Consider the following 13,236-nt stretch of genomic DNA (forward strand, 5'->3'; position numbering starts at 1 on the left):
ACCATCCTGTGCCAATAAACCATTTCAAAGAGGTGCAATCTATACTTATTTTACAGAACATTGTACATGACATAAGCTACTTTTCCTATTTTGCCTTTACTCAATCTGTTTCTCCCAAGACATTTTACAACTTTTGGACAGAAACAACACTTGGACAATAGGCCTTCTGTTAGATTTTAAGCTTGATTATACAATTGCATTCTGTCAGTGAGCTCCCTGGGATGTCCCACTGTTACTAAATGGCAGAGGACAACTCAGAAAAAAAAACCCAGAACAGTCTGCCTTTGTTCCTCAGGTTAGTAGTTACAGTCTTCAAGAATATTTTCTGCATTCAGATTTTTCCAGAAGATCTCATTTAACATATCAGTATGAAATTCTTAAAAAAAAAGTAATCACAAGGCCTCACAGAAGAGCACATGTTTCATTGAAGTTTCCTTATGATCTTACTTGGTTTTCTTCTATGACTAAAAGTAAGAAAGTCCTTCCAACATCTTCTCTTAACTACTCTAACTAGTGATAATCCCATTATCAAATACCTATACACTACAGGAAATTACAAGAGACAATACAACAAATCAAGACATGGAAAATCAAAGTAATGTTATTTATTTTATTTCAACTTATTTTATTCTAGCCATCACTACCATATGGTAGATGCAAATTTTATTTTTATTTAGAATACGTGTACGATTACTAAAATCAAACATTCTGACTCTAGGACCACAACAGATTATTTGCTGCAAGTTTAGAACACAAAAATTATTTCTGAATGCAGTCTTTACACCTTACTGTAACCAGCAGGCAGTCACTTCCTGCAAAGCACCTTCCTGCTCACTGCTGGCACAGGATGTCCCTTTGTGAAGACAAAGATTAGGCTGGGAGTTCAGCTACCATCTAACAATGCTTTCACACATCTAACAATGCTTTCAGTTTGAGGAAGTAAAACTGTGGCCATTAAAGAAAAGTAATTCTTTAGCAATAACCTTTAGAATAATTCATACCTATTTCGTAACAGCAGTATAGCTACACTTACTGAAAAGTTCCAGTATAAAAGATCTTTATGCCAAACAAATTGTTAGACAAAATAATTGCAGTATAGTATTTCAATAGGCATTGTAAGATATGTAATATATATACTCTACTTCAGTAAGCATTCCTTTGTTTTAGGAAATTTAAAAAGAGGAAAATACTCTCCTTGCAGTTTAAACATCAAACTCGTATTCTCAGTAATCTCCAAATTGAGATAAAGGTAACCAATCTTGTTGCGTGTAAGCCCAGAACCTGATTGGCTCCAGGCCCCTAGTGCAAAAGAAGGGCCCTACAGAAAAGTGAGCATGAGTGCTACCACTACAGCACCAAGAAGGAAAAAGCTGACTATGAACTTCACCTCTGCTCTTCACCAGGACACATTCTTAGATACAGGAACATTTGTAAATCTCCACCTGTGTCTTCTGTGAAAGTGATAACCTAGTTGAAATGGCTATTGACTGGTCTCACACATCAAAGGTAATTTAATTTTGCAGGTCAGTCCAAAATTGATCTTTACCTAATTTGAATCTGTTGAAATATATATGGATTTTTTGTTAAAGCTTTAAGGAAAAAAATAAAAATCAATTGAGATGCTGAAAGCATTTATTCAATTTTTCTACAACAAGGTACAGTATTACCTTGTTAAATGACTGCATCAATTTGCCACTCACCCCAAGAGAGGCAAGGCACCTTGTTCCTTTTTTTTATTAGTTCTAACAAAGCTTATAACTGGTTTCAGATGGGCTAATGGGTATTTAATACCCCAAACAAGTTTTCTAGCACATTATTAAAAAAAACCAACAAAACTCAAATAACAATGATCTATTCACTGTTATATAACAGATTAGGATGATTCTGATCCTTGACCATTGAAAGCTATTTTCTGGTTTATCTCTTATAAGTAAAATAGTAAAATGAAAAATCGAGAACTAAAGAAAACAATTACTTTCACAGGAGCTTTGAACATTATCATAAGCATCCAGTAGATCATAATATCAACAACTGCTTTATGGAAAGCTCCTTTGCTTACCCACTCTTAGAGATCCCAGGATGATGTATTATTTTTGCACAAATTTAAGGAATATATTTAAAGGATAACTTTGAAGCAAAAAGACCAAACTATCAATAGGGGTCAGAAACAGCTGAGCTGTCAGGAAAAAAAAAGTTTATATAAGATAACAAAACTTTAGAGAGCTGAACAATTGGGCTATCTTCCTGACAATACTTCATTGTGCGGGTTTTGTTTTTTAAAGGAACAAGCACACTCTAATTAACAGAAAAGTACCTGGAGAAATAGGATCTTTCCCTCTCAAAGTGATTTGCATTCCTTATCAGAAACACCTGCCTTACTGCTTCAGTTCTATGTGCTTTCACATTTTAAAGCCTCTGTGAATGGACAGCCTGGAATCTCCCATGAGGATAAAAGTGGGAGTCCACCAAGCTGTAGCACTGTCAGAGCTCAAGATCCCAATAACTAATTGCCGAATTTGATCTAATGGTGATCTGTCATGTAACAACTAAGCTTGTGTTCTTTTCATGCAATGAAAGCAGCTTTATTTCTATTTTGTAATGGAATTTAGAAGTAACCATGTGGATCTAATTCAGAATTCAGGTGGTCAGAGTGTGTGCTGGTAATGCCACAGTTGTGGGTTTGATCCCACATGGTCCACTCATTTAAGAACTGGATTTAATGATCCTTGTGGGTCCTTTCCAACTCAGAATATTCTGTGATTCTGAATTCCTTTTAGATTTTCCTGCCTTTCATGATTTCCAAATATATGCAATACTGTCATGCTTTACAGAATTTTGATTTTTAATTATTGTACAAAAGTGAACTGTAACACTCTTTGTAACTAGATTTCTTAGAGATCGTGGGCATGATGTGCTGTGGAATGAGATTTGAGCTATCCCAAACTGGGCCTCAGATTTGGGCCTGCTAGCCCTCAGATTTGGGCCCGTGTAGAAGTAGGTAAGCTTGTAGCGCAGTCAGAAATTAGGCTAAGGTGTGTGTATAGACTGGATGGGACAATTAGAGTAGAATCACGGTAGCTGCCTTAAACTGAGATAGTTTACTTATTTGTTCACGCTGAATGCCAATAAAAATGCACCTGCAACTGTAAATTATTTTGCACTGTATAAAACCAGCCATTTCAAGAATAAAGGGGAGAATGTATGTTTTGACCATATTGGTTGTATCGTGCGTTGCTCTGTTCCAGCTTCCACGTAATAGAGACCCTGAGTTCAACTCTTCTCAGCTGTAGAAAAGACTTCCTGGCTTTCAATTCTGTATCTTGATTTTTCAAGTCAGTAAAATTATATTAGAAAGTTGCAGACAATAAAAGAATTTTAGAAGTGTGTGAAATACTCAACTATTGCTATATTAAACCATTCTTTAGAAATACTTTACAGAATCCAACATCCTATTATCATTAATCACTGAAAGCATATACCCTTGGACAGCATTTCTAGGGAGTTTTCCACCATAAAATGCACTGCCAAGAAAGTAGTAAGAAACAAGAATATTGCATGTTAATTAGCAGTTAGTATCAGAAGACTCTTGGAAAAAATATTAGAGCTCACAAGAATACATTAAAGGCAAGGATGAACAACACTGTCACACAAACAACCTGGCCTAGTGGAAGTGGCCCATGGCAGGGAAATGGAATGAAACCATCTTTAAAATCCCCTCCAGCCCCAGGCACTCTGGGATTCTGTGATCAAATGACAGGGAACCCTGAACCAGTAATGAGTAAGATTAAAATGACTCCTAAGTCTTGAACTTATTGGTGCAAACATTAAAGAACCAGCACTTCTGACATACAACAAAACACTGGTTTTAGCTTCTGATGACTGTTTCAGTCAAGCACGAACTTGCCCCAAATTAACCCCTGCTCTATCTGTTGATGCATACTTCAAATTTTACTAGGATTTATGGTGCATTTATTAGTAGACTTTGCAATCTAAAAGATCTTACCCCTCCTTACTGTATCACTCATGTTTCCAATGAGTAAACATAACCAAATGTGTCTTCTTTATAAAGATGAAATTCTTAAGATAGGACTTGCGTACTGTTGGGAAAGTCTCTTCCATGAAAAGAACATGTCTCTACAAAAGTGCAGTTACTTCCAGAACTTGGCAGGTATTGAACCATTTCAGTTGCCTACTTTAGTCTTTTATCTCCTATGTCCTATGTAAGTAACCTACTCAATCTGTAGGGCATTTAGGGACAGAGGTGAAGTTCAAGTATTGATAAGAAAAAACAATTTGCTGTCATCTTCTCAGAAAAGCATTTGAGTGGAAGGACGATTGTCATCTTTACCACAAAACACAGCACTTGGGACTAGCTGAGCTTCCTGGATATGAAACTGAACAGCTGCAAGAACTCTTTGTATCGATTTGAAACCAAGAAACTCTAAACAGAAATGCTTAGATCCTTGAAAAGAAAAGAAAAAATTCATGCAAGTCACAACTTAGTTTTCTTTAAGGAAATTATATTAGAACATGAAATATTTATTTGAAGATCCTGAATCTCTGCTATCATAGTTTATTAAAACAGCAAAGAACAGCCTGTATGAGACAATCCACCACTTGAACAAAAATTACACAAAACTAATTTCCATTGGATAGGTAGGCTCCACAAAGTCTTTTGAGGAATTAAAACAGATAGACTTTCGCTATAAATCAGGTTATAAAACCCCCAACATTTGTCTAAAATGTAAGTGTAATAAAATCTAGATGGAGATGTATCCAGTATTTTTCATGCCAACTATTGCTCAAACACCAAATGGAGAAGAATGACTTAAGCTGCTACAAAGGATAAGGTTAGAATTATGGGACACAAGTCTGCTTTCACAATAAACAAAATTTGTTGTTGGTGAAGATATACCAGCCTACTGGTTTAAATCTTCAGTAGACTGTTTTATAATAAGAAGAAGACTAGTTTTATAAAACCATCCATGACTTAAAGGTTTCTAGACCAGATAGAATGATCTTCAATGACACAGTCATTGTTGACTGCTTCACTTTTCCTAAGTTTGATAAGGTGGAAACACTGTTTTTAGCTAAAATACCCAGTGGAACAGAGTACTAGAGCAGAGTAAGTAGCATTGCATGGATGATAAAAGCCATTCTGTATTCATGGGCACACGTGCTAAGTGCTCTCCAAGTACATTCTCCTATCTTTAACTTCAATGTTTCTAGATATTGCTCAAATCTTATGAAACAGGAACAAGTATTTTCAGGTGAGACAAAAGTAAGTCATCATCACAAGTGACGGAGAATTTCATAATGAGATATCCTGGGCTACTGAAAGACAATGAAAGATTCAAGGTTACCTTTTTCACAGTCTTGTCAGGTTCAAGAGCAATATCTGGAATGTTGGCATCCACCATGAGGGAAAATAAATTCAAGATCAAGTTGGAATACCTAAGCAGAAGAGAAATTTTTATAAAACTCTTTGTAAATGGTACAATAGACATTTTGTAAACAACTTAATTTAAGAAATCATCATTATCTTCCAAAGAACTGCTAATGCTTCAGAGACCCATTTTTAATACTAATTGAAAGTATTTGTGTTAAAAAACACAAGATGTTTTAATCTTCAAAATCTCTCAAACTGCCAAACTGAATAAAATGCTCTGATTTTGTTACAACTTTCTAAAATTGTAAGAACATTTACTCAGAGACACATCAAATATAAACTATGATTTCATATATTTTAAGTTTTAATGACATTTTCTACCTCTGGTAGGACAAACATTTGCTAGAATACTGATTCAAAGGTTATTTTTTATTAAGAAGGGATACAGCAGCATGATATATATTCAAAGAGCTGAAGTCTTCATAGCTATAAAAATTATTTTTCCAATCAGTGCAAGGGCTTTTGACGAAATGAGTTAAATATTTAACCAGATCCAAGTGTTCAGCTGCTCAGTTAAGCTCCAGTAATAGTGGTAGCACAGTACACTTAGGAATTACAAATGTAATCTATGACCATTAAAAGATATAAAAGCTTTAAGCCATTAAGAGACAAAACTTTTCAGCTTTAAAATGGTGTTGGAAGCACTCATGACATTTTTTTTTAAAGAACAACATTTTGCCCTTGCAAAAAATTAGCTATCATCTTCTTTATCAAAGGATATTTTTCAAGCTGTTCAACACAAACTGAGAGTCTCTCTGCAAAAAGATCTAGTTCCCTTTAAGAAACAAAATATTTTACTGACTTCACCATTTGAAATACTGCTTTGCTAAGAGAACCAGGAGCCTCACAGATGATAGAAAATGAATTCTTAGCAGCAAAACTTGTTTATTAGGAAGCTGCTGAATATAGATCAGCTAGCAATTGAAAGGAATACAAAGTATTTCAACTAAACAAAAGGTCTGCTTCATAGCCGCATAAAATTTAATTTTACAAAGTAAATATTGCTCAAAAAGACATTGTCTTGGTTTGGAAAAACAGGAGTCTGCCAGGGAAAGCTGGAGCTTTCCTCGGAATGAAGAATGTAAACTACGTCCCTCCAAATTATTTTAATTTTGCAATTAAGGGGGCCTTCAGGCAAGAAGGGAATAGAAATAACAGTTCTTTACTAGTAACATTAAAAATACAAACGTAGTAGTACAAAAGAACAAGCACACAAACAAACAAAAATCCTAGAAATACTGACGGAGTCAGAAAAAGACCTGACACCCTGTTAGTCAGGGTGTTGGAAGCAGTCCAAATAAATCCTCCTGGAATGGCAGATGTGTTTCTATTGGACTACCAGTGGTGGCAAGATAGATCTGGTCTTCCTCTGGGAATCCAGTGGAAAACCAGCTCCCTTGGTGTTCTGAATCTCAGCTTTTATCCAAGTAGGAATGCTTGGCTCCTCCCACTGAGTGGAGCATCTCACAATGGGATGATGTGATTGCATCAGTCATGGGGTAAGACTTAACGGCCCATTAGCAGCAGATATCCCCCTGGAGGGAGGATGGGTTGTGTAAGAGATAAAGAAACACTGCCCCACCTGGTTTTAACAGCTGGCCCATTAACAGAAGACACTGGCCCCTTTCCCTTCCCCCTCCCCGGAGATATGAGATAAAAGACAAAACACCTCTTCAACTGGTTTCAACCAACTGGGAATAGAATACATGATTTTGGTTACATCTTGCACTGCAACCCAAGACAGGCATCTCTCTAGAAAAACTTAATTTGAACAAAAACTCTTGACACTTTAGTATTATCTGGAACTAACACTACCTAACACATTCCAATATAAGCTCTAAGATATTATAAGAAAAGCATTAAAATCAACTGTTTGGCTAGAAATCTTCAGCACTTTATTTCTTTCAGCAGTTTTACTTCACTTCTCCAGGGGCAGGGGGCTGGAATCAGGAAAATTACTTTTATGACAAATTGAAAGAAAAGAAGTTAACTCTACCATTTTGTTTCAGGTCCACCTAAGGAATCTGGCAGTCAGGTTGCTCTGCTGCTAGGAACAGACACCACAGATTTTAATAATTTTTTCTTCTACTTGCCTGAAACTAGCAAATTTCTTTTTAAACATGCTTACAACATGTTACAGGTACATGCTCTCAAGTCTCTTCCTAGCCTACTGGTACCTTCTGTCAGTAGTATTCCCATCGAACTGATATAGAATCCAATGTCTCAGAGTCCCTTTTGCTCTTCGACTGTATAAAGGATAAAAGCTTACAAGCACTACAGGTTATTGGAGCTATTTATGTGATGGAGGCTTGTAAAAAAAGATTTTAAAGGTCTAGGCATCATTGTTAGATGCAAGTTAAAAGATGGTTCTGTTCCATACAGTAAAGTCTTCTGATTCTTGAAGAATAAGCTTACCTGAAGAAACTCATTTAGGAAAAAAAAATCAAGAAAAGCTGAATTTGGGGGGAGTGTGGAATAGAAAAAACCCTAAAAATTAAGGAAGAATTTCTCACTGGACTAGCTGCAGGTCTGTCCTCTGCATCTCACCCCAACATTTCTATAACTCAGTAATCAACTGCCATCCTTCATACAGGAAACATCTTTGGCAAATATGCCATGAGGCTTTACAGCTGGAGAATTAACAGCCCAAACTCATCTGAGAGGAGAAATTTTGTTGAGTCACCTGAGTTAGAGGCCTAAGTTGTAAAAAAACAAACACCTTTGTCAAGGAAGGGATATCATTCATCTTTAACATCTACACTAGAAAGGCCTCTGGAATGGCTGACATCCATCCACAGCCAGAGCAACCTGTGAGCCAGGTTGTCTTAGTTTTAATGAGATTTAATGGAGTACCTAAACCAAAACCTAAATCCTTCTCACATCATCCTTTGCTTTCTTCCAACTCACAGAATTAATTACAAATTAACTCACAAAATAAATGAAGACTCAGCTGCACTGAAGGTTGACTGATTTCTGGTTTGAAGTACTTTTAAAGAAATTCAACAAAAAAGCACTACTTCTACATACAAGAGGTCTCATATATCAAGAAAGAAACACATATCAGACAAAAGGTCAAATTCTCATTGCTGTTTTCTGGGAACAGCAATTTTTGTTTTCAAGTAGTTAATCTCAAATACCTGCTTGATCCTAAGCATTCCTTTATTTATTTTTTCAATATGTACCAGATCCTTTGCATATAGATGTCCTAAACCAATCAAATATTTAGGGTGTCGACTTTGCAATACTCTACCAAATTTGAAGCTACAAACATCCATTATAAAGACATGGACAGGAAGGTATACAGTTATCTGCAGTCCCAAATTAAGGCCCTGCTTACTTAGTCCAACTCAAAATTTCTATGTTTAAAATGCCTTAAGGATACTCCCTTTCTTTCAGTGGAATACGGAATCCCCTACAACTCAATTCTCTTCTCAGGAGTATGAATACTCCCTAATCATTGTCATGTCACAGTTAGCTATAGTAAATTACAACATTTATTCTTCCCAAGGTATCTCCCCCCAGTCCAGTGAATATGGACTTGATCCCACTCAGCTTCACTTTCACTCTTCTCTTTTCACCATCTGATCCCAGTTTTTAGAACACTATCCAGACCCTGCACTGCCTAGCCACAATCTTTCCAAATGAGCAGCACTTCTTCCCAAGGGCCATCACAGCTTTCCACTGGTTATGCACAGTGTTTCCATTCAGATCTCCACAGCACCCTCAGTCACTAATCTGAGAATAGACTGGGGAAAAACTCTTCCAGCCGGCTGGACAACCACACCCGTACAGAGAAAAAAAACCTAAACTACAGCTTCTGTCCCTACTCCTACTTACCTCCTCTTCCTTTGTCCTTACCTATGCCCATTAATTCAAACTGAACAGCAAGCTTCTCACAGGAGTAACGCAGGAGAAACCCTTACTTGGAAGGAACAAAACAATCTAGAGCCTCACTCTGGAAAAAAAAAAGTCTGAATGTTCTGACTGGATTCTTTGCTGCCACGAATGGCCAAGAGAGGGTGTAGAGTCCTCCTTAGTGGCAATATTCCAAAACATTCTCAACACAACCCTGTGCCATGTGTGCTGGGATGACCCTCCTTGAGCAGGGAGGTGGGACAAATGATCCATTTTGTGATACTATGTAACCTGCTGAAGATGTGTAAGCAGGAAATTCTTGGTGGAAGGGAAATGCTGATATGTAGTAGGATTTAAACATCTTTAAACAGGCTCAACATGTAAAATGAAAGCATAAAAGACTGCTACAGACCTAGTGGAGATGCAAGTCCTGCTGACAGCCACAATTTGCCCTACAACACATTCAGAATGCAGCAGCTGCACTTTCACTACAGCACTGCTGACAAACATACAGGACTGATTACTGAAGCTGAAAAAAAGTAGAAAGTATCTCCTTATTCCTACTCCCCAAGAAAATCCCCCAAACTAACTAAAGAACATACAGTAATGATCATATGCCAAACTGCTTACATGCAGAAACAAGGGACAAAACAATTATTTCACTTTTAACTTTAAAAATCATTACATTTTTTCAGTATGCAACATCCATTCCACCAGGAATCCTGATACACTAAGATACAGTACTTGAAATATGTGGAGAACTGGTTACTCCCCAGGGAAATAAAGAACTAAAATAAAGCACAATCAGATGGAGATAACAGTTTGCATTTTGTCTCAGCTATCAGAGGTTATGATTTCACACTACTTGGCTGAAAGATGTCTCTGTGAGTGGGTTTCTGTCAATATGCAGAACTGTTAGTACTCCATATCCAATTATTCTTTTTTAACAAATAATCTTAATTATTTTTAGTTCTAGCTGCCTAAAGCAATAGTTATGATAATTCTAATATTATCATACAGTATTGTTGTTGAAAGCCTTAAGGATATTTATCCACAACCATTTAAAAATATTTTCCAATAAAGTGAGCAAATATTGGCGATACTATAATTACAACTACAATTCCAGACATTAAAAATGAAACCATCTTGATTTACAGTTTAGTTGTATACCCAAATTACCACTATACTACAGTTAATGATGATCTTTGTAGCAAATCATTACATAAACTAATTCAATGAATAATCTTCCACTGACACAACAGACCTTTCCACTGAAACAGTTAGATTTAAACAATGAAAACAACTCAAATATATGACCAATAAGAAATACAGCATTACAAAACAGCTTTAAGCAAAGTTCAGAAGTTGGACTGTTCTCTGAAGCCACAAATATTGCTTGCTGGTAACATGCCACTCTTTTTTCAAATTGTTGAATGGCTTTTTAACCTATTAATAATGTCAGTTCCTAGACCAACTCTTTAGTCTTCCTCCGTTTATCAACTGAAGAACTAAATGCAGCATTTTATTTCTTACCACTATCTGCTTTTCACATTCTGGATACTTTTCACAAAAGTTTACCATATTACCAATTTCTTACATATATTTGAAGGTTTCCATTAGGTAACCTTTGAAATTAAAATTAAAATCTTTCTCCTTCTTTGAAGATGTGCTAAATCAGGTCCGTGGACAGACCAGGAGTGATCACCTGTGCTCTGTTCAAACGGAACAAAAATGAGCTACTTGGTTCAGAAAGTTGATAGGTAAGTAATAGAGTCAAGCAAAAGAATGAAGCTGATTCCAAATTTAAAAGAAAGATCTGTTGGTTCAAAGACACCAGAATCTAAAGAGTATTTAGCTGCCACAATTCTGGGTATTTAAAGAAATTTCTAACAAGCTTGATTGTCACTACAAGTCGCTAATTTTTGTCCCACAGGAGCTGAACTGAACTAAGCATATGTGCATGTCATCTCCAAGCCAAAGAATTTGATCATCACTAATTTAAACTAGAGGAGGATAAAGCAGCAAATGAGTAATGACTTAAATTAAAATGACAGTTCCTTGATCATCAATAATCAGAGGAAAAGAAGCTTAAGGGCAAAAACATACCCCCAAAGAAATACAATTTAATATCCCACTTGAGTTATGAAATGAAGCTATTGAAGTTATTAAACAAGCAAAATTGGGGGCTTTAACTTGAACTACATTCACCCTCCACATTACACCAACACTGTTATGTTTTCATTCCTGTGTTTCATGTGAATTCTTGTGTTCGTGTTTAAAGAAGCTTTATATTTTCAACAGAAACATGTCAGGAATTCATTTACTCGTCTCCTCCCCTGCTTTAGAGTATCTCTAATGAGTTTTGGCATAACCCGGTGCTGTTACCTGCGGAGGTGGAGAAAGGCTGTGTAGCACTGCTTACGGAACTCCTGGTACTGCTCACTCTGGGTTCCTCCCATGCCTTCCACCATCTCCTTGTTCAGCTTCATCGGGGGAGGAAGGGGCTTGGGGTCCCGGCCCAAAATATAACCAAAGTCAATGTGAAACAGTTTACCTGTAGAAGAAGGAGAAGCAAATACTTCACATAATATAAGTTCTTGGTGCAAAACTTAGAAAAATGGAATCATTATGAAGATAGTAAGGAGCTCCCAGAAAGTTTTCTGTAAGGTTTATAGGAATATATTTTTTATATTCAGCTATTAACTGGAAATGATGGTTTTAAAGAAGCAAAGCTGATTTCAAAATCATTAAGAGTACTAACAAGATCAGTTTTCCTGCCTTTTTTGATTTTTAAACATGTGGAGTATATTCACAAAGACTGAACCAACACTGAAACTGGTCAGTAGATCTAAAATGCAGTTTACATAACAGATACTGCTTATTCTTTGGACCTTCTTTACAATTTGTTAGAAGATTTAAATATTAATACTTAAATATGTGTGCAATGTGTGTTTTGCATTTGGTTCCTGGCATGAAATATGGTAAATTCAACATACAGCTAATATAACAAAGAGAAAGTAAGACTCACAATCCTATAAACAACCTTTTAAAGCCATTGAACACCAAAGAAGAGTTCAATACTGTTTCAAAAGTCTTTTGAATTGCTCAGGTAGGGTGAAAAATTATCAATGGTTTTGAAATACACTGAAGAAACATCACTACAACATTGAATTTGAAATTGGATTTCAAATCCACCAAAAAATTTGTCATACTCTTTTTCAGTACTAAAATGAATTGCATCACTTGATTGCTACCTTTCCCTTCTCAGTTTCACTGGCTGCATTCAGAACACTTCAGCAGCATTAACTCGACAAAAACTTGTATATGCCTCCTCTCTTCAAATGCACAAGGCAACTGCCCTTCCTTTCAAGAGCCTGCTGTGCTACTATAACGCACACACATTACCAGGGGCAGAATTCAGTGTTCCCTTCCAATATAATTGAACTATGAATGAGATGTTATTGGTGGCAAAATGAACAACTGAACTTCCCTTGATAAACTTCAGTTTACCAGCAACTCCAAAAGACCTAAAATATTTAGGTTAACTGAAGAATAAATATTTTATAAATACACAAAAAACTATGTTAATAGAAATAAAACAATTTGTGATTCTTAGGTAGCTGTTTTTTAGGAATAACCTTGACTCAGTTAAATACTGTCCATGTTAACCAAAAAAATGTCCCTGAATGTGTTCTGCAAATGTATTTTCAATTTGGAATGTGTAATTTAAGCAATGACACGAGCCAAACCACAGCTACAGTACAAAAAGATGGTGGAATTGCAGATATCCAAGCAGATACAAGATAGGAGATCTTTTAAACAAGAAGGCAGAAAATTATTAGCATGATTATTATCTAGACAAACACAGCACAGAAGATAGAGTCTTGCTTCAGAATTATGGAACTGAGCAGCATTACAGACAGGGGTGTACT

General features: G+C 36.2%; 1 protein-coding gene across 4 annotated transcripts in view; it reads right to left on the reverse strand.

The window, feature by feature from the left end:
- Positions 1-13,236, reverse strand: part of PIK3C3 (phosphatidylinositol 3-kinase catalytic subunit type 3) — a 77,710-nt gene that overhangs the window by 20,517 nt on the left and 43,957 nt on the right. For all 4 annotated transcript variants that reach the window (XM_063422479.1, XM_063422481.1, XM_063422478.1 and 1 more), the window contains 2 exons: positions 11,690-11,858; positions 5,364-5,454 (listed from right to left, as the gene is read on the reverse strand). In XM_063422479.1, coding sequence (XP_063278549.1) covers positions 5,364-5,454; positions 11,690-11,858 — 260 coding nt within the window. The remainder of the gene's footprint in view (positions 1-5,363; positions 5,455-11,689; positions 11,859-13,236) is intronic.

The sequence above is a fragment of the Prinia subflava genome, chromosome Z, assembly GCF_021018805.1.
Source record: "Prinia subflava isolate CZ2003 ecotype Zambia chromosome Z, Cam_Psub_1.2, whole genome shotgun sequence".
Taxonomy (NCBI): Eukaryota; Metazoa; Chordata; class Aves; order Passeriformes; family Cisticolidae; genus Prinia; species Prinia subflava.